General features: G+C 33.1%; 3 protein-coding genes across 4 annotated transcripts; 2 read left to right on the top strand and 1 right to left on the bottom strand.

The window, feature by feature from the left end:
- Window positions 1-2,991: 2,991 nt before the first annotated feature.
- Window positions 2,992-5,996, bottom strand: LOC115721192 (uncharacterized). Of its 2 annotated transcripts, XM_030650451.2 has the most exons (3): window positions 5,854-5,996; window positions 5,691-5,748; window positions 2,992-3,925 (listed from the first exon to the last, which is right to left on the bottom strand). In XM_030650451.2, the coding sequence occupies exon 3, from the start codon at window positions 3,846-3,848 to the stop codon at window positions 3,159-3,161; it is 690 nt and encodes a 229-aa protein (XP_030506311.1). In that variant the 5' UTR covers window positions 3,849-3,925; window positions 5,691-5,748; window positions 5,854-5,996; the 3' UTR covers window positions 2,992-3,158. The 2 variants fall into 2 exon arrangements, with proteins under 2 accessions (XP_030506311.1, XP_030506310.1); XM_030650450.2 differs by having other exon boundaries at window positions 5,691-5,993.
- Window positions 5,997-7,103: 1,107 nt separating this feature from the next.
- On the top strand, window positions 7,104-10,378 carry LOC115718559 (pentatricopeptide repeat-containing protein At1g09820). The gene is made up of 3 exons (XM_030647360.2): window positions 7,104-7,585; window positions 7,729-7,768; window positions 8,185-10,378. Exons 1-3 carry the CDS (start codon window positions 7,334-7,336, stop codon window positions 10,002-10,004), a joined length of 2,112 nt encoding a protein of 703 aa, XP_030503220.2. The 5' UTR covers window positions 7,104-7,333; the 3' UTR covers window positions 10,005-10,378.
- A 4,012-nt stretch (window positions 10,379-14,390) lies between these two features.
- Window positions 14,391-21,821, top strand: LOC115719194 (lon protease homolog 1, mitochondrial). Its single transcript, XM_030648140.2, has 20 exons — window positions 14,391-14,967; window positions 15,608-15,673; window positions 15,821-16,012; window positions 16,113-16,178; window positions 16,358-16,399; window positions 16,503-16,625; window positions 17,089-17,187; window positions 17,342-17,407; window positions 17,491-17,577; window positions 17,695-17,734; window positions 18,099-18,270; window positions 18,500-18,624; window positions 18,758-18,888; window positions 18,989-19,093; window positions 19,242-19,355; window positions 19,494-19,661; window positions 19,738-19,839; window positions 20,048-20,239; window positions 20,498-21,016; window positions 21,286-21,821. The coding sequence occupies exons 1-20, from the start codon at window positions 14,674-14,676 to the stop codon at window positions 21,469-21,471; spliced, it is 2,889 nt and encodes a 962-aa protein (XP_030504000.2). The 5' UTR covers window positions 14,391-14,673; the 3' UTR covers window positions 21,472-21,821.
- The last annotated feature ends 546 nt before the right edge of the window (window positions 21,822-22,367 follow it).

The raw sequence follows: 22,367 nt of genomic DNA, 5'->3' as shown, positions 1-22,367 counted from the left end.
GGGTAATTAACCTAATTGATAATATTCAACCTTCGATTTCAGCTTCTTAAAATGACAATTTGATGCGACCTATTTTGGAAGAGGAAGTTCGTAGGGCCTTATTTCAAATGCATCCGGAGAAGGCTTTAGGTCCTGACGGTAGGGTTGTACATAAACTTTTACAAACTGCCCAAATCAAACTGAGATAACCCGACAAAAAATACAAACTGAAAAATTCGACGAAAATATAACTCGCCCAATCTTTATATTGGGTGGGTTGAAAATAATACGAATCCGCCCAACTAACACGAACTAACCTGACCAACCCCATTAAGAGGATTTTTTTATATATATTTATAATTTTTTATTATATATATTTATATATATAATTTATATGACTATTTAAAAAATATAAAGTTAAAACTAATATATTATTTTATTGTGGTTAATTTAAATTTTAAATTCAATCTATATATATTTGTCTCATTATTACAATTAACTAAAATATAACAATTGAATGTAAAAATAACAAAAATTAAAAAAAAAAATATTAGTGGTTGGTTTGGACGGGTTAACCCGACCAATTTTATTGGGCGAGTTACTATTTTATTTTTTTCTTAATTGGACGTGTTGCACTTAGATTTTTATAACCCGATCTTTACATTGGGTTGAATAAAATGTACCATAAACCGACCAAACTGACCAACGTACACCCCTACCTGACGGGATAAGTCTGGGATTTTATCAAAATATTTGACATATTGTGGGGGCAGATGTGGTGAAGTTGGTACAACAGGTTTTCTCTTTGGGTGAGTTTCTAATTGGTATTAACGACGCCAATATTGTTCTTATTCCAAAAAATAAGAATCCCGTAAAGATGAGGATCTAAGGCCAATTTCTTTGTGTAATGTGGTCTACAAGATTGTTTCTAAGGTTATGGCCAACCGATTTGAAGTTGTGCTGCCACAAGTTATCTCTGACACAAAAAATACTTTTATACTCGGTCGATTGATTTCCGATACTATCATGGTGTCGTTTAAAATTATGCACTATTTGAAGCGTACGATTTTTGAGAAGGAGGGAATTGTGGTGTTAAAACTTGATATGAGTAAAGTGTATGATAGGATGGAGTGGAATTATCTCAGGTTTATGCTTCAAAAACTTAGTTTTTTTGCAACATTAGGTGCAACTGGTTTCATGTTATTTTTCCACAGTGAGGTATCAGGTTGTTCGTGGTAGTCATAGTATGGGGACTATTGTTCCTTCTCGAGGGATTAGGTAAGGAGACTTTTTGTCTCCTTATCTATTTTTAATTTGTGCTAAGGCTTTTTGACATTACTTCGTTGGTATGAGCAGAATCAATTAATAAAGGGGTATCGTGTGGCTAGGGGTGCTCTGTTAATTTCTCATATGTTATTTGCTAATGATAGCTATCTTTTTGTCCAAGCTAACACAGGAGGGACTCAAAAAGTGATAGGGATTCTACATAGTTTTGAGAGGATGCTAGGACAAAAGATTAATTTGGCAAAATCTCACTATTACAAAAATAGTTTTTCCTGACGTTTTTAAACAGTCGTTTAAAGTATTCCTGTCGGTTTCTATAACCGTCGCCTATACGATCGTCGTAAAACGAGCAAAATACGCGACGATTAAAAACCGTTGCTAATGTGGACTTACCGACGGTTTAAAACAGTCGCCTATAACAGGGTATAGGCGACGATTTTAAACCGTCAAGAATGTTAAAAAAAGAGAAAAAATACAGATTTTTCTGCCATTAATGGAGAAAAATCTGTATTTTCCCATATTTTTTTTCTGCATTAGTTTTATAATTTTACCTAAATTAAAATAAAACAGCTAATTAATTTTATTACAATAACAACTAACCTTAAAACACATTAAATTTATACAATAACAAATTAAATTAAATATATATAATAAATAAAAAAGTATATAAATAAATGTATTTATACCGAGCTCGGAGAGAGAGAGAGAGAGAGAGAGAGAGAGAGAGAGAGAGAGAGAGAGAGAGAGAGAGAGAGAGAGAGAGAGAGAGAGAGAGAGGGAGACGGACAGGAGGTGGTGGTGGTCCGACGTATGAGACGGAGATGAGAGGGACACCGATGGGAGGTGGTGGTGGTCTGACATATGCGATGGAGAGGAGAGGGAGACCAACGGGAGGAGGGGTGGGTGGAGATTGATGGACCAGAAAGACAAGAAGAAAGGGAGATCGAGAGACGGAGGAAGATGACGAGAGAGGAGGGTGATGGTACGGAGGCGTGGGTGGGGTTTTGGAGAGAAGATTTTCGTTTTAGGGTGTGAGAAATGGAGAAAAAATAGGTGCATGTGGAAAATAGAAAAAAAGTAAGTGAACACGTGGGAAATATGGCAAAAAGTAAGTAATAATTTTTTATTAGGCCCTTGTACCCGACAGTTTAAAACTGTAACCTATATTTTTTGTACACTAAGTAAAATAATAATAGTAGTAATAATAATAAGGGTAAATACCATTTTGGACCCTGTGTTTTGCAAAAGTTACAGATTGGACCCTGTGTTTTGTTAAATGACAAAATAGACCCTGTATTTTCTAAAATAGTAAAAATAGGACCCTGAGCTTAATTTTTGATAACTTTTTTTAATACAACCAACTTGAAGACAATGCTTAATACGAACGATTACAAAAAATGTAAACAGTTTTGTCATATAGCACTTTTAGATCGGATTATAATTAAACTTTATATTGACAAAAAATCAATTCAGGGTCCTATTTGTACTATTTTTGAAAATACAGGGTTCATTTTGTCATTTAACAAAACACAGGGTCCAATTGGTAACTTTTGTAAAACAGAGGGTCCAAAATGGTATTTACCCTAATAATAATAATAATAATAATAATAATTTATCAAGATGTTCAAGCCCCCCAAAAAGATAAATAAAACAAAAACTTACTTTTACAAAACATATGAAGAGAAGAACAAAATAACAAAAAGGTAAGGAGCCCTTTTACACTATACATGAGTTCTAAAAGAATTTGGTAAAAGCAATTAAAAATTAACTTGTATGACAGAGGTATCCAAAAGTAAATTCAGAAGTTTTGAGTAAGGAATCTAGTTTACATAAGCATCTATAGTTCCATAAAATGTCAAATAAAGAATTAACCTATGAATACGTAGTATTGTCACCTAAAGTTCAGAGTTTATATATGTTTCATCAGTACCCTCAGAGAATGAAGACTCCTCAGCCTGAGTGTTATAGAAATTGGACCCTTCTGAAACTTCTGGACTTGCATATTCAGAAGGAGCTTCATAAGCATAAGAGTCACCAGAAGCTTCAGAATTTTCGTAATCGGGTGTTTTGTTGGATTCATAAGCAACGGAGCCCTCCTCAGAAATTTCATCGACTTTAACAGTTTGAAGTAGAAAATGTACTCCATTAACAACATCATATGCCATCAGTCCTATTCTACCTCCAACCCAACTGCCTAAAATACTTCCCACAAGGTAACCAAATCTCCCAAATCTTTGTTCCCCAACGAATCCTATGGTATAGGTGCCAAACAAAGTGCCAGTGCCTCTGAGAAAACCTTCAGTAATTGTACCACCATAGTATATAGCTTCGAAAAAATCCCACCCGGAAGAGATGATGGGGCCTATAATTCGCTTGGCTTTTCGTGTTGCTAGCTTTGCTGCTTTTGCACCCTCTAGTTGTGCTCGTTTGGCAGCATCTTGAGCAGACATGCCCTGTGACAATGAATCAACTAATGCAACTTCTATTGCAGCATGCCTTGCTCTCTCGACATGAGCAGATCTGATGTTGTAGAAATAGAGTTTCACTCCCTCTTTTACAGTACATGCTACTGTTCCAGAACTCATGTCGAAACAATTCAAGAATGTAAACTGCCCACTCTGAGATGAAGCATCTTCTCCAACCAACTGTCGACATTTTTCAGCTAAGGACCCGAAAAGAAAAACAGAAATTATTAGAAATAGTAGAGAAAAAGCATGATTTGAAGATTGCATATTTTAACAAAATTGTGGCTAAGATATTTGTATGACTTGTAACAGAGTCAGAAGACATCTCACTTCATCTGAGATGTTACATGTCAAGATCAAGAGTTTAGCAACAACGACTGAAAGTCTAAAACCACATAACATAACTGTCCATAAGCACAAATATAGTGAGCAGTCATGAATTACTTAATGCCCAGTTTTAGTTCAAAGAAATGAATGTTAAAATGAGGCAAAGGGAGATAAAAAAATTTCTTTATTTTTCAAGTTCTTTTGGGCCAAAGTAAGCTACACTTCCACTATAGGGTACCTTCACTATTAGTAAGCCTCCCATTCAATTGGCTGGACCTGTTAGAATTTAGAATAAGATGAATGAGGTTCCATCTCAAAATCAATTGGTAGTGAGAAGAGTAGCTCATTCATCTTATATATGCCAATTTATTTTTATACATTAGCAATGTGGAACTAACTCTAATAGGACCTAAAGATCTTTCTTATTGATTAAAGGAAAAGACTAGAGAACAAAGGCAGGTGATACAGAGAATCTCAAAGCTTGTTACAACACTACACACTGTTTGGTAGAGGAAGAGAGAAGGATGAAAAGAGGGAGAGGGATGACTTCTCTTGTTTGGCAAGAGGGAAGGAAGGAGGAAGGCAGAGGAAAGATGGAGGGAGATCCTCTTCCTCCAAATACACAAATTTAATTCCTCCAAAATTGGAAGAAAATAGAAAAAGACAAAAAAAAAAATTAAACAAAATATCATTTCTACCATTTAAAAAATAAAATATATTTGCATTAGTAATTATAATATAGTAATTTTAATATTTATTTTACTCTCCATCCTTCCAAGTTTACTCTAATACCAAATATACTCTCTATTTCTCCTACTCCCTATCCTTTCTAAACTCTTAATCTCCTACTCTATCTCCTTCCTACCAAACACAGCCTAAATAGTTTGTACACAGCCACCCTTTTCTAAAATAGGTAGATAAAATTTTTCTCTTCATGAACTAGGATGAAAAAAGGCAATGCTCACACAAACACTCTTGTTAACTTAGTTTGACCAAAGAGTATGATTCAACAAAATTCCTATTAATAGTAAAGCACAACCATTAATAAGTATCCAAACCACCTTGACAAGACATAAGATAAGATTCATGCCAGACCTCATGACTCATGTTAGATCGAGCAGTTCAGTTGTTAGTTATGTTAGTTATTAAAAATAAAATAAAGCCAATCAAACTTTGTTCTCTCAATTGTGTTATTAGTTTTCAGATCTATGTATACCTAACAGTACCAACTCTTTATTGAATTAAGATATTATGTAGTAATTTTCTCTTCCTCCTAGAAAAATGCAACTAAATCAGATAATTCAGTAAGATAAAAACTTCTCTTTTATTCACCCAAAAAATTTCATCCCCTTCTACCACAATTTTAGTATATTTTCTCAAATCAGATTTATTTTGCGACTTTTTAGCAACAAAAATTGACACAGTGAAAATACCCAATACATCTAAAAGGTCATATTTTTAAATAATCAGAGCAAAACACTAATTTCCCAAAAAAAAAAATCAATACATGTATATTTGTTAGATTTCAATTTCAAACTCTGTTCTTTCCTAAATTTTCTCACCAACCAAGCAGAGGCTGCAAAAGCAAGATCTCATATAATACATAAACACATACATAAATTTCTAAATATGTACCTGTAATGCTGAGAACAATGATGCCTGCGATGAATAGCAAAACATGTAGCCTTCTATTCTGGAAATCCATGAAATAAAAAATTCAATCACTCTGAGAAGAGAAGGAGAAAAATCCCAAATCCAAATTGAAAGGTTAGTTATAGTTAACTGATATTAGGGCAACCTTAGAGAAAAATTAAAGGTAACTTGGGTGAAAAGGGAAGAATCTTGAAGGCCATAAATTCTCGCTAAGATGTCTCTTGACTCGAAGTCTTCGTTCGTTCGAGGAAAAACCAGTCAAGATTCAACTGTACTTGCTCACGCATAAAACGCACCGTTTCGTCCATCTTCGCTTCTTTCTAGTTAGACCACATGTTTCCTGTCGTTTAATAGTAAAAACGACATGTAGTTGGAGATGGGAAGCTTAACCATAATTTACTTTTTTATTTAGAAAATTGCTTAAATAATTTTAAAATAATTAATATTTTTGTCCTCTAAATTTTTTAGGCTATCAAGTTGTGCCCCTATATAATAAGTAGTCATTTCATCATATTTTATTCAATTTTATAAAAAAGTAGATGATAATTGGTAAATGAATGCAAATAAATACCTATCGCTATTTTTACTTAATGATTAAAAACTAAAAATATAAATATAAATATAAATTATTATTATTCAATTTTGTGAAAAATTTCTTATTAAATATTTTAATTAAAAAATTAATTTATTTTAATTATATAATTGATTATAATTATTTTAAGTTTAAAAATTAAATTTTTACCTATTAGTAACTTGCTATAATAGGTCATATAAAAATGTAATCATCATAATTATATTTTTAATGTAACCAATTAAATATTTATATTTACTAACTTAACATATATGATAAATTAATATATTTACTAATTTCATGTTAACATATTTAAAAAATTTGCTTATTAATATGCACTTAATTATGTTGATTTTAAATTTAGTTGGTTAATTTTATAATTTGTGCTTAACCATAAATTTATTCGTGTGTTGTTTTCAAATGGTGTTATCGTGTCATGTCGTATATTGTTATAGTTATTAGTACTTAACATTCTCTTTAGTAATATATTGAGAAAATAACTTTTAAAAAATATCGTTAATCAATTCTAAAATGCCACTTGTAAAATTAAGGTGCCCATTGTGCAATGAGAAAATTACACTCTATATTTTTTTTTTATATTGTCATTTTTTATTTTTACCCTCTTTTTTAAAGTATCATTTTTACTTTTTTTTAAACATTGTACCAATTTTGCCCCTGCCACTTCAAGATATTCTTCATGTATTTTGGGTACAATACATATAAAAAGAAGTATGTTTCAATTAAATATAAAATTAGAGGTAAATTTAATTAATTGATTAATAAAAGTGGTATTTTTCAACTTACGCAATAGCAATGCTCAAACCCAAAAGACCCAACTTATGACGATTGCAATTATATCACTACCTTGGGGACAATATGGTCAACCTCAATTTCCCAAGGTTTTGTAATGACTTACTGAAAAAAAAAAAAAACACAGTAAGGTTTTTCTTCGGTTTCTCGTGTATCCATGGCGATTCTTGGCAATGAGAATAACCACTAAGACCGTCTAAGACAAACATAAAAACCTAACAGACACAATTGTTGTCGCAACGAAATGTTGAAGCTTCTCTACTTCTCTTCGTGCCTTCAGAACCGACTCCACACCCTACTTCCCACAAGTATCCCAACACCCTCACACCACTCGACGGCGCCGTTTCTTCCTGCTTTGACCTCTCTCACTGGTTTCGCTCTTCATCCTCGTGCATTTTTTTGCTCGGACGCGAATGATTGTCCGGAGCCAGGGGCCGAGGCAAAGCCTTCCCCCGCAATTTTATCTAAGAACCCCAGACCCGATGGTTATGTAACGGTTGGTTGAATTTAAAGTTTCGGTTTTTGGCTCAATGGCCCTGTATTTGGATTAACTGAACAGTGAACTCTGTAGCTTTATGTAATGTGATTGCAGTTGGTTCAGTCAGGATTATTTGAATTTACTTGGCTTTTCTTATGCAGGAACTGGGATTGGAGACGAATGATAAAATTGCACTATCTGGTTAGTCAGTTTTAGAATCTCATTTATACAGTTTACTAGAGCCTTTTATTATATCATGCTAGGTTTCTTTCCTTTCTCAATTCATATGCAGTTGCAAATGAGTTTTTCTTTTTTACAAATCTAGATATGCAATTTCAGAATTCAGATTTTGTAACTTCTTGTTTATTTCTTAATAAAATCTTGAAAGTTGTTATCTGATTCCAACAATGTGATTTCATGATCGTCCATCTTGAAGGAAGAAAAACATGATATGAGATAAGATAAGATATTGGCAACGAGTGATGTAATACAATAATCTGAGAATATCATTCAGTGTCAATATTATATTAGTCTCCAATGTGTTGATACCAGGTTAGATATGGAGTATTTAATATACATTGTTATAACTATTTCTTTACTTTCCTACTATGCTGCAGCAAATTTTAAGGAAAGGCTTGAACCAAACAAGGAAAATTTCCCACCTCATGTTTTGCGAGTTACGGAGGAAGATCCTATAAAACCACAGTTGTTAGAGGCATCTTCAAGTGAATTCAGCATTTCATTAGTTTCAGAGCTCATAGCAAATCAACACTGGTCTAAGCTCAAAACCCATCTCGAAGACATGAATCCGATCAAGTTTCTTCATCATTTGTTTGAATCAAATGTTGATCCAGAGCTCATTATGAGGTACTTCAATTGGTCCCAGAAAGAGCTTAATGTTTCATATCCACTTGAATTGACTTGTAGACTCTTACATTCACTAGCACGTGCCCAAAAATACTCAAGGATTAGAGCTTTCTTAGATAGGTTTGTAAAGAAGAATAAGGAACACTCAAACTTCACAATATTTCACTCGTTATCACTGTATGACAATTATTTTCATCACATGAATACAATCATTGTTGATATTTTGGTATGGGCATATTCTGTAAATTTGAAGACCCAATTGGCTATTGAGGCTTTTCAAAGAGCTGGTGATTATGGGTACAAGTTATCTTTCTTTACATGTAATCCCTTGTTGTCTGCTTTGGTTAAAGAGAATAAAATTGGGTATGTGGAGTACCTGTACAAGGAGATGATTAAGAGAAAGATTAAGGTTAATTTGTATACTTTTAACATTGTGATCAAAGGGTTGTCTAAAGTTGGGAAATTGAACAAGGCTAGAGATCTCATCAATGATATGAAGGCCTTTGGAATTTTGCCAAATGTGATTACATATAATACAGTAATGCATGGATATTGCAAGATGGGAAAGTCAGGAATGATGTATAAAGCTGATGCTGTTTTGAAGGAAATGATTGCTAATAAAATTAGCCCTTGCCCAATTACCTACAATATATTGATTGATGGATTCTGTAAAGATGAGAATGTATTGGCTGCATTGAAAGTGTTTGAAGAAATGAAAAGGCAGGGTCTGAAACCTGATGATATTACCTACAATACACTGATCAACGGACTATGTACAGAAGGGAAGCTTGAAGAGGCTTGTGCTTTGAGGGATGAAATGGTTGGCCTCAGCTTGAAGCCAAATGTCATTACCTACAATGCATTTATCAATGGATTTTGCAAGAAGAAAATGGTGAAGGAAGCTGTTGAGTTATTTGACGATATCATAAGTCAGGGTTTATCGCCCGATGTTATAACTTTCAACACTTTGATTGATACATACTGTAGAAATGGGATGATGGACAAAGCATTTCTCTTACTCAGTACAATGTTGGAAAAAGGAATATTCCCTAATGTTTCAACTTATAACTCCTTAATTGCTTGTTTTTGTAGACAAGGGAACATGGAAAAAGCAAGACAGCTTTTAGATGATATGCAGAAGAAGGATCTAAAAGCTGATTTTATAACATATAGCATACTAATGGATGGGCTTTGTAAGAAAGGGGAGACAGGAAAGGCTAGAAGAATGATGAATGACATGTTGAAGTCAGGTTTGAATTTAACTCATTTGATGTACAATATACTGATAGAGGGCTACTGCAGAGAAGGTAACATGGGGGCTGCACTGAATGTGAGATTGCAGATGGAAAAAGACGGTAAGCGGGCAAACATAGTTACTTATAATTTGTTGATTAAGGGATATTGTGAGAAGGGCATGCTTGAAGATGCAAATAGGTTACTTAATGAGATGTTGGAGAAAGGTTTAGTCCCGAACCGAATTACTTATGATGTTGTAAGAGAGGAAATGTTGGAAAAGGGTTTCTGTCCTGATATAGCAGGACATCTCAGCTATGTCTCCTCTGGCAGCTGAAGATTGGAAAATGGTAGCTTAGTTTCTTCCCCTAAAGTGACCATCTTTGTTTGATAATCTCTCAGAAAATGAAAGAGATGCACAAGATTAGCTTATTTCATAATTCCATGTGATGAAATGGGTAAAATTCAAGTAGGAAGGTTAGTCAACAATGACAACCATATTGGGAAGATAACAGAAGTGGATGAGCTTCACCCATTAAGCGACGAGGAAGAAGCGTAGATTGTATATAATTTTGCACAAGGTTCGTTTATTAGGCCGCATAAGAATAGTAATGTATTAAATAATAAATAACACTGTGTTTGAATAAAACAATGTATTGTATTAACTAGTACGACCAAAATTTTTAATACAACGTAAGTTGTATTATTTAAAAATAGTTCATATTAGCTTGTATTATAATATTTACAAAGGATCCGAACTAGGAATCTGGGACCCAACTCGGACTCGGACCCTAACTTGGGATCCTGACTTGGGTCTAGGACCCGGACCTGGATCTAGACCTAGACCTGGATCCACACCTGGACTCGACACGTAGTCGGTGTTGGGGTCGAGTGTATTGAAAATATATTATAATTTTACACAATCTATTAATAGAAGTCAATACTAAATGTAGTATTGTATTAAATAATACTAATACTAATACAATATAATACGGTGTATCAATCGAGTCCATATATTTAAGGGCTTGTTTGGTAGGCTAGGTTCACGTTCGCGTCTTGGGTCCTGAATTCGGGTCCCGGTCCCAAAATGAGTCGGAGATTAGAGTTAACCTCGAATCCTTTATAAATATTATAATACAAGCTAATATAGATAATTTATTGTGTATTAAATAATACAACTTACATAGCATTAAAAATTTCATAATAATTAATACAATACATTGCTTTATTCAAACATAATATTATTATTATTTTATACAATATGGTATATCAAACAAGCTCTAAATGTGTTATTGTTCCATTGTATGAAAAGGAAAAAACATTTTTGAAATAGTGTCAAATTAGTAATATAGTGCTATAATTTAGTATTTTTATATAATTTAGTATTTTTAAAATTAATTCTTTAACACGTGTTAAAATTATAATTTTGTGCCAAATCTAGCATAACAAGACATATCTCTTAATTACATTTTTCTTCATTAACCAATTATTTGATGCATTAAATTTAATATTTTTTTGTGCAATTTTTCAACTCTATCAGTCCGGAACGGACCCACTTGAGTTATTGTGGAGGCTATAGCTCCACTAATAAAAATATTGTATTTTAAAAAATGAAATTAATTTTTTTTAATTTGATAATTATAGACTAAAATAATAAAAAAGCTCCAACAAAATTAAATAAATTTAATAAGAGTAATTATAATATATGTAAATATTTTCTAATAATAAATAAGTCCCCACAAAGTAAAATTTATGGGTCTTGAACCGACTACTATTGAATCTATATTCAGATTTCTAAATAAAAATTTACTTCATAAAAATGATAAACAATAATCTCACAATTGCGATAACAATATGAAGGTTAAAGAAAAAAAAAATAGAAAGAAAAACTTGGTGATCAAATCATATGAAGTCTAATGCAAGTTGTTTGGCTTTAAGCGGGGTGCAATTTGAGACAAATTATCAAGAGTGTGGTCCTCAAACTCAATAATTTCTCTATGCTTGATTTTTATTTATGCTTTATTCTAAATGATATATTATCTGTTTTGACATGAGTTTTCTAGTATGAATTTTTTGTATTGTTCTAGCTTTGGTTATCCTGTATATCATGGCTAATGCCATTTGATCAATGAAGTTTTCCTAGTCCTTGGTCCTTCCTTGTGATTTGCATGGAGGTGGTGTTCTTCAGAGACTATTTCCCTCAAATAAATAATTAAATAAATAATAAATTAAAAAAAAAAAATCATGAAGTCCAATCTCATTCCTTGTTGTTAATGATCTTCACTCTATGTTTCTAGGTTTCTAAAAGTGATATTAATACCCTCGGGTCAAAACTTTAGAGCAAAGTCTATGCCGAAAGCCATGTGGGCTAGGTTAACTGTGCACACTTGTGAATGAAGACCGAGAATTGTTATAAGGCACCACACTTTAAAAGACTTAGGTGATGTTTAGTTCACCGTAATGGTAATCGTAATGGTAATGAATAAGTTTCTTACATTGTTTGTTTTTCGCTTTTAACTTCTGTAATCCATTACAATGTAATAGTTATTACATTGAGTATTGTAATGAAGATTACATACCAAAACCAATGTAATCCCTGATACAATTACACTCTATTACAAAGAAAAAAAAATTATTTTAATAAAAATATAGTAAAAAATGTCAAAAGTCTATGTTACCTTTTTTTTAAAAAAAAAATATTTCATGATTTTAAAATAAAACCAATAGGGTTATTTTGGTCAATACAAATTTTATTCCAGTACATTTTCATACCAAACTAAATACAATAATTCTGATTACAATGTTCATTCCAACTATTAAAGAAATCAATAAAAAAGAGTATTATTATAAGTATATTATAAGTATCAGTATCAATTTAACTTTTAATATAATAATTATTAAATTAAATTATATAAATTTTAATATTTAATTATTCTAATAATAATATCATCCTTGTGCAGATTTAACTTGATTGAAAATCTAAAATCCATATTTATGCAGATTGGATGTTCATTGGTATGTAAAAGTAGCCGATCTAATCAAATCTACCACACATATTTACATAAATTTTAAAATATTTATATATACAATTAATATTTAATGTAAAAAAAAAAGAATTTAAAAATATAATGCATATGATATAAATATAATTCAAAACTTAGTAGATCAAATATATATATTCTATTTTTATTTATAAAGAAAAATAATTTAAAACAAAACTAAATATTTATTTATACATATATTTTTTTTTTAATTTCTTTGAATTTGTTATTTTTATTTTATTTATTTTAATTTGTTGTTGAAGACATAAAACAACAATAGTTTATTTTATTTTATTTATTTATTTATTTTTTGAGAAAATAATTTATTTTATTTTGTTGTTAGTTATGTGTAAAATATATTTTTTTTAATACATATTAAATAATTTAATATTGTGATCAAAAGCATAATCTAGTGGTTTAATACTTTTTCTTACTAAAAGGTAGGATTGAATATTAGGCGGGGTAACCGAATTTCGGGTTCACAACTGGTTTTCAAATAAGACTTGTACCCGTCTATGAATGAACGGGTTGACCGATCAATATTTTTTTTTTCAAACCAAAATTTTATATGGTTTATTTTCCTTTATTTATTTATGAGATTGAACATAGCACATTAATCAATATTCTTTATAGAAAAAAATATATCCAAAACCAACTTATTACCAAAAAGTTATTCATCAAACTTCATAATAATAAAAACTAAAAAGTCTTCCTAAAAAAAAAAAAAAAACTAAAAAGTCTCAAAATAAAATGTGAATAAAAATCCAAAATTCATACTCTATACTCTATAGTCCATACCTAATCCATAATAAATTTGTGCAATAAAAAAAAATTAAAATTGATCGGGTTAATTGGGTCCAACCTGCAACTCAGTCGTTATCAAAACATAAACCCAAAACCTACCCCATTCGTGGCATCGAGTTGGACCCGACCCGCTCGCATTGAGCAGGTTTTTTCAAATGTTCAGGTTGATCAGGTCAGGTTTAGGTCAAACTCGGTAGAAATGTTCACCCCCACTAAGATAAGGTCCCAAGTTCGAATTTTCATCCTCAATACTAAAAATATATATTAAAAAATAACCAATTCAAAATAATCGATCCAATTTGCACTTTTACGAATTGGATTGAATTTGAATTATTATGTAAATTAGATTGGATCCAAAATATGAAGTTTGCTGAAAGTTCATAGAACATTATAATTTTTTTAAAATTATTTTTTTTTATTAAAAGAGGTAAAATTTTATATTGCTCAAACTTCAGAGTAAAAATATTAATTTTTAATAGTAAAATAGCAAAACGATAATTTTTATCAAACCGGAATAATAATGTAGTGTCGAAAATATATTAATTAATTATTGGGAAATTTACATGGTATACTAATTTTTGCCATTTTTTTTACAAAAATACTATCAGGCGGTATTTTTTACTTTTTTACTGTATTTTTTTTATAAGTTTCATACTGCAGTATACTGTGTTAAGTTTTTACTGGTGTTCTACTGGTGTTTTACTAGTGTTCTACTATTGTTTTGAGTTGTTTTGCTTTGTGTTTTACTGGTGTTTTATAAAAACACAGTATTTTTGAAAAAATTTCAATGTGACAGTATTTTTATAAAAATTAACCAAAATTCCAATATTTTTGTAAATTTCTGTTAATTATTTGGTTTTCATCAAATTAGTGGTAATGTGGTAGTTAGCTCGAAATCGACATCACCATTCACAATCACACCACCAAGAACTCGTAATTAGAACCAGGGGTATTTTGGTCAAGTCACAATTACTCAAGGGTTTTGGGAGGGCTTTAACCAAAACAGAGAAACCATACACAGAAAGCTCTTTCATTTCTTCCATGTATCAATGGCGGTTCTTCCTCATCACAACTACTAAAACCGCCTACCACAAAACATAACAACAAAACCCTAACACTCACAATTTCGGTTGGCCCCTCTCAATTGTTCTCACAAACGAAATGTTGAAGCTTCTCTCATCCTCTTCAAGCCTTCACAACCGAGTCAACAGCCTCGCTCCGACGAGTATCCGAACCGGCTCTTCGGCGCCGTTTCTTCGAGTTTTGAGCTCGCTCACTGGTCTCGCCGGACGAAATCGTAATCTGGGTTGCCGTGTATTTTTTTGTTCCGACGCGAGTGATGGGTCGGAGCCACCAGTGGCGGAGGCTGAAGTCAAGGAGGCCGAGTCTGGGGCTGAGGCAAAACCTTCCTCCGCAATTGTGTCTACAAACCCTAGACCCGAAGATTATCTAACGGTTGGTTGACTTTAAAGTTTAGGTTTTTTGACTTTAATGCTTAGTGAACTTTGGTGCTATGTATAATGTGATTGTAATTGGTTAAGCCAGGATAATTTGATTTGAAATTTTAATTGTTAAACTTGAAATTGAGGCGAGGGAGGAAAGCATTTGAAGAAACGATCGTAGCCATGTTTGATAAGAAGAGATAGAGATAGAGGTACATCAGTAACAAATGAGAAATGAAGTGGAATAGTGCTTTTATGACATTGTATAGAGATTTTTTGTAATAATGAAAAGGGTTTAAATTATTGGCACAAATTGTTGATCCGAATACACTAGTCTTTTCATTGTCAAATCAGTGCTACTAATCTCATTAGTGTACACAAGTCTGTCAACAGATTTTGGTTTTATCTTCTGTTCATCTGATTAGTAGAAGCAATTATGGAATGCTGTCTTTTAATCATTAACTGATATATAAGAAGTATCTACTTTAGGAAACTAAATTTGCATTTCTTTCCAATTGCGAAGTTTATGATACTTTCGTACATTTCATTGAGCTGTTTGTAAAATGATATGATTCCTTTCCTTGTGCAATTGGTTCTTTGTTGGCTATTTTTCTATCCTTTGCAAATGATTTCTGTTCGGATTGCTGTCACAGGTCATAGCATTACCATTGCCCCATAGACCGCTGTTTCCAGGATTCTACATGCCAATTTTTGTCAAGGTATGGGAACTTGTTGAGCCTCTTTTAATTCTTGTTTCGGATGTCGGTATTATTGAAATTTTTGAAGCTTGTAAGGTCTGTGTTTCTTCATCCCATTATATTGACCATTAACTTTTGATAGCTCCAATGTATATACTTTCATTGTAGGATCCGAAACTAATGGCAGCTTTACAAGATAGTCGAAAACGGCAAGCTCCATATGCTGGAGCTTTTCTTCTTAAGGATGAGCCAGGGACTGATCCTAGTTTTGTATCTGGTTCTGAAGCTGACAAGAACATTTATGATCTGAAAGGGAAAGAACTATTTAATCGTCTTCACGAAGTTGGTACACTTGCGCAGGTATTGAATTTGTGTAGGTGCGGACTAACGAGTTAAATGCATCACTTTAAATTATCTGCCACTTAGTCATTTGTTTTTTTGTTTTATTATGATATGTCAGATCTCAAGTATCCAAGGAGACCAGGTCATCCTCATTGGTCACAGGCGTCTTCGCATTACAGAGATGGTGGGTAGAAATTATCTGTAAGCATGATCTTTAAATAGTCTGTTGATAGGTGATATATAACACCTTTTGTTTATTGCCTAAGCTCTATCCTTTGTGTGTGCTTGAACTTCAAATTTGTACTTTGTTTTGTATGTGAAAATACCTATATAGCTGAGAACCTTTGGCTTTGGTTTTGACAGGTTAGCGAGGAACCACTCACTGTTAAAGTTGATCATCTAAAGGCATGTTGTTCATAATTACTTTATCCACAGTTCTTATTATAACTTGTATTTGTAAGATGAGTTTCTCTTTTGTTTTTCTTATGGACTATACCTTCTCTTATAGGATAAGCCGTATAACAAAGATGATGATGTTATAAAGGCAACATCATTTGAGGTAATATCAACTCTGAGAGATGTTCTAAAGACTAGTTCTCTTTGGAGGGATCATGTCCAGACATACACTCAGGTGTGCAATTCTTTTCAAGATTTTGGGATATGTTGGGTTATTATTCTCTTATACTAGTACAAATCCTGAATTTAATCTCAATTTAGAGATGGAGATAGAGTTGAGAAGCTAAAATAACACCCTCCTATAAATATTGTACGAGAGTCCACTTCAGCAATTTTTTCTTTAACCTTTACCCTTGAATTTTCAATCTATCCTTTTGACATTTATAGTTTTGAACAGACCATATCTTACTGTTATTATATATTGTTTTGGATATTTTTGCAACTAGATAAGTGGTCCAGGATGGTAAATCTTTCTATTTTTAAGGAAAAATAACTTAGGTATTATGTGGCCATAATGTTCATGCTCCACCTACTTCTTTGCTTTCTTTTGCTTTTACACATTAAGATTTTGCTTACTTTTTGTTTTTTATTTTTCTATTTAATTGCTCATTTCCTTTTCTTTTTCTCCCAACATCCAGCATATAGGAGATTTTAACTTTCCAAGGTTAGCAGATTTTGGAGCTGCCATATCTGGTGCAAACAAATTGCAATGCCAAGAAGTGCTTGAAGAGCTAGATGTGAGTATCATTCAACATATCTCAATGTGGTGATTAGTCTTGAGATGGGTTTGGGTTTTATTTGCCGTACTTGAACATTTTCAGAAAATTACTATTTCAAGACCATTTTTTTTTCTATCTATGTTGCCACTTATGTAATTCTGAAATATTTCAGGTGTATAAGCGATTAAAGCTCACACTGGAATTAGTAAAGAAGGAAATAGAAATTACCAAGATTCAGGTACTTGATGCCATTGCTTAATATGTGTTGACTTCATTGTTTTTTAACCCTTATTTGAACTGTACTTTCTGCACTGTAATTAGGAATCCATTGCAAAAGCAATTGAAGAGAAGATAAGTGGTGAACAACGCCGGTACTTATTGAATGAGCAACTTAAGGCAATAAAGAAGGTATTTGGCTCCATTGTCTTTATATGTTTTTTATATCTTACTCTGCAAGCATTTCTTCTTTCAAGCCCGTTTGTTTCTCCATCCAGCTTTAAGCATCTTAAAAATTTTATTGTGTAGGAACTGGGATTGGAGACAGATGATAAAACAGCACTATCTGGTTAGTCAGTCCAGAATATCTTTGATGTAATTTACTAGGATAGTTATTATAACATACTAGGTTTCATTCTTTCTCTTTTCTCTTTATAGGGTAGATTTATAATTTAGTTTTGATGATTTAGTTTTTCCCTTCCATAGTAATTTGTTTGTCATCCTACGTCTGGAAGAAAAACATGGCAAAGTTGATAAATTGCTAATAGATGATGCTATTCTTCACTTCATATCAGTTTCTAGTGTGTATATATTATATTATAATTTTCTGTTACAGTGTGCTTTAGTTTTTAAGTTGAAAACATTTATCCCAGTAAGGCTATGGATTATTTATAGATATTTTCGTTCACACTTTTTTGTCGATTATGCTGCAGCAAAGTTTAGAGAAAGGCTTGAACCAAACAGGGAAAAATGCCCACCTCATGTCTTGCAAGTTATTGAAGAAGAGCTTACAAAACTACAGTTGTTAGAGGCAAGTTCAAGTGAATTCAACGTGACTCGTAACTATTTGGATTGGTTGACTGCACTCCCTTGGGGAAACTTCAGGTCTGCTTATCACTCAATTAATTCTGTTGACTGCGCTTTAATTTCTTACTTGTATCATGTTTTGTCTGCACTAAAATTGATAAGAACTAAATCAAAATTCGATAAAATATGAATTGTCAAGTGTAATGCTTTATACATCTATAATGGGTTTGCTTATTGTTTTTTCTTTTATGTTTGTAGCAATTTTTATTTTCAATGGTCTTTTAAGCCTTACCCCTTTTTATTGCAGTGATGAGAATTTTGATGTCCTTCATGCACAAAAGATTCTTGATGAAGATCATTATGGATTGACTGATGTAAAAGAAAGAATATTAGAATTCATTGCTGTTGGAAAGCTCAGAGGAACCTCACAAGGTTGATGTGATTTTCTTGCTTAGTTTTAATGGCATTGCACCTACAGGCCACGTGTTATGGATTAGACTTGTTTTTTTTTGAGCCAGTCTTAACTTGTTTTAAGCTTTGTGTTTTCAATTTGTGACAATCACAGGGAAAATCATATGTCTCTCTGGTCCACCTGGGGTGGGCAAAACCAGCATTGGTCGTTCAATTGCACGTGCCTTGAATCGTAAGTTCTTTCGTTTTTCGGTAGGAGGGTTAGCCGATGTTGCTGAAATTAAGGTAGTTAAAACCTCGTTATATTGAGTTGACATCAATACACATATTTAAAGTAATAGCATACAGTTGTATCTATCATTAACTTCCAAAAATTTATGTCCAGGGCCATCGTCGAACCTATATTGGTGCTATGCCAGGAAAGATGGTGCAATGCCTTAAGAACGTGGGAACAGCAAATCCTCTTGTTCTGATTGATGAGATTGACAAGGTACTACAAGACTGGCTTGATAAGTGTTGGGCAGCCTTATTTTCAGTGATTTCATTTTACTCTCTTGGGTGATGGTTTGCTGTGCTCATAATGAGCGGGCTATCGTTTGTGGTAATTTTAATTTTTATTTTATTTTGCCTAATGGCAGTTGGGAAGGGGGCATGCCGGTGATCCAGCAAGTGCTCTGTTGGAGCTTCTTGATCCAGAGCAAAATGCAAATTTTCTAGACCATTATCTTGATGTTCCTATTGATCTATCAAAGGTTAGTATGTTATACCAGTGTTGGGGAGAGAAACTCTCTACATGCTAGTCTTGTAGTTTGTTGATTATACATCTATCCAGCAGTAGTAGCCATATTTAACGACTTTTTCACCTAATGCCTGAAAATGTTTCATTACAGGTTCTGTTTGTTTGCACAGCAAATGTTGTGGAGATGATACCTAATCCCCTCTTGGACAGAATGGAGGTCATTTCCATTGCCGGATATATTACAGATGAGAAGATGCATATTGCGAGAGACTATTTGGAGAAGAGCACACGTGAATCATGTGGCATTAAACCTGAACAGGTTCTTATTTATCTGTGTATTTCATGCTTTGTGTTTTTAGCTGTACCAGTGTATAATACAACTAATTGTAAATCAGGTTGAAGTGACAGAAGCAGCTCTTTTAGCTCTTATAGAAAATTACTGCCGAGAATCAGGTGTTCGAAATCTCCAGAAACAGATAGAGAAGATTTACCGCAAGGTGAGTACGTTCTTGATAGTGATTGTGAAGCCCTAATATATTTTCACAATATTCAACTACAAATTTGGAATTTTTCTCGAGATGTTGATATTGGTTGAGTTGTTAATTCATGGAATGGGGAATGCATTGGTTTTGAATGCTAATTGAATATAATGCATTGGTTCCACTCTTCCACTGAAGCTTAACTTCTTTTTATGTGTTCTGACAGATAGCTCTGAAACTTGTCAGACAAGGAGTATCAGGAGAAAATGAAGTCACTGAAACTAATGACGCAGAAGTAGTACAAGTGAATGGGTTGGTTCAGAATACAGATGACAGCAAGAATCAGTCCGGGTTAGAATCAGTGGAGGGCGACAGTCATGAACAAGTTGAATCATCTTTGGAACCTGACACAAATAAGGTGAGGATCCAAGTTGATCTACTAATAGGCTCAGTACAAATTAGTTTATGATAATCTAATACTGCTCAATCACAAAATTTCTACCCTTGTTCCCATTCTTTTTCACTATGTAGTAAATTGCTTGGTTACAATAAGAAAGATAAATATCACAATTTTCACCCTTTATAATTTATTTTGATTACTATGTGCTAAGATAGCTTTATTACATAAATTTGAGTTCATGTATGTGCTCACATCTTTTCTTTTCTCTTCCTACAGGATGCAAAAGAGACTGAAAATGTTAATGAAAAAGAAGCAATAATGGAAATTGAGAAAGTATTGGTTGACAAAGAAAACCTATCTGATTTTGTTGGCAAACCTGTTTTCCATGCAGAAAGAATTTTTGATCGAACTCCAATTGGAGTTGTGATGGGTCTTGCTTGGACTGCTATGGGTGGTTCCACCCTATACATAGAGACAACCCATGTTGAGCAAGGAGATGGTAAAGGAGCTCTGATTCTTACTGGTCAACTAGGAGATGTTATGAAGGAAAGTGCCCAGATTGCCCACACTGTTGCCAGGGCAATATTGCTCAAGGAAGAACCAGGTAACACTTACTTTGCCAATACCAAGCTTCATCTCCATGTCCCTGCTGGTGCCACCCCGAAGGATGGGCCAAGTGCTGGTTGCACCATGATTACATCCATGCTGTCCCTTGCATTGAACAAGCCCGTCAAGAAGGATCTAGCAATGACAGGAGAGGTCACTCTAACAGGAAAGATTCTCCCAATTGGAGGGGTATGCTAAACATAATGCGATTTCTTAACATTTTTCTAACGTCTCTCACGCATTTGGTTTGTATTTCATTAACTTGCCATTTTGCAACTTTCCCATAAGTTTTTGAATTTAGATTATAGGTGTTTAAAAAAAGTAAAATAATTTGTTGTTACATATCGCTTCACGCAGTTTCAAGTTTTCAAGCTCAATTGCTGCTGTTATATCTGTTTGTTATTGATTATTGTACTGCCTTCAAACTTATTGTGGTTGCTTCTGTTAAAATAAATCAGGTTAAAGAGAAAACTATAGCGGCAAGGAGGGGTGAAGTAAAGACCATTATTTTCCCTGCAGCGAACAGAAGGGATTACGATGAACTTGCTTCCAATGTGAAAGAAGGCCTTAATGTTCACTTCGTTGAAGAGTACAGTCAGATATTTGATTTAGCTTTTGGCGATGACGAGAGCAGCGAAAAGTAAATCCATTATCGGCGAAAGAATGCTCTGGAAATAGACATTTGAGGCGAAGATTGGTAAACCCCGGCCTTGAAACATACCTATTTTTGAATTTTGATTTTAAATTTTAAACAGAGGTGTCGGGACATAGTAGAGCTCATATAGGCGGAATTCGAAACACATTATTTAGTCTTTTTTTTCTTTCTTTCTTGTAATATGGAGATATTCAATTCTCCCATTTGTAAACAAGTAATAACAGCATTCACACCATTTGTGGGTCGTGAGTGTAGTTTTTGCATGGTTAAGACATATTCATGCATATAAATTACACAATGGTCTTAATAATTACACAAAAAAGACTACTCTCTCTCTCTCTCTCTCTTCACATAACTTGGTTTCATATTAAATCCCAATTAAGGGTTGGTTCTTGCCGATGTTAAATTAAACATCATTGCCATTTTGACCCAGCAAGAGAGTATATAGATGTTAAATCCTTTTCATTGGAAATTGACAGTGGGTTGGTAGCATAAAAGTCCTTGAACGTCAGAAAAATTGGATCTTTCTTCTCTTTGGGGTGTCACTATGATAATGAATGATCACACCACCTAATCAAGTCCACCACATATATTTTCTTTCAACAATGGAGAATTACCATTGAATCATTTTTTCCTTTTTGGGGTGGCAAAAGAAAACAAAATATACCCTCTTCATCAAATCTCTGAGTCGACTCTGATATGACATAATGTCACACACACACAACTCACTTTCTCTTTTCTTTTTCAATTGCCATGCCTTAACTTCACGCGTGCATATGATTGAAGAACTTAACAAATGATTAAAAACCCTTTAAATAATACATAAATGATTAGCACGGATCACAAAATCACACCCAAGTTGGTGACTAATAACTATTTTGTTTT

This window comes from Cannabis sativa, chromosome 2 (genome assembly GCF_029168945.1).
Source record: "Cannabis sativa cultivar Pink pepper isolate KNU-18-1 chromosome 2, ASM2916894v1, whole genome shotgun sequence".
NCBI lineage: Eukaryota > Viridiplantae > Streptophyta > Magnoliopsida > Rosales > Cannabaceae > Cannabis > Cannabis sativa.
Note: the sequence above shows the minus strand (reverse complement) of the source record. Positions and strands in the feature narration are given on the sequence as shown.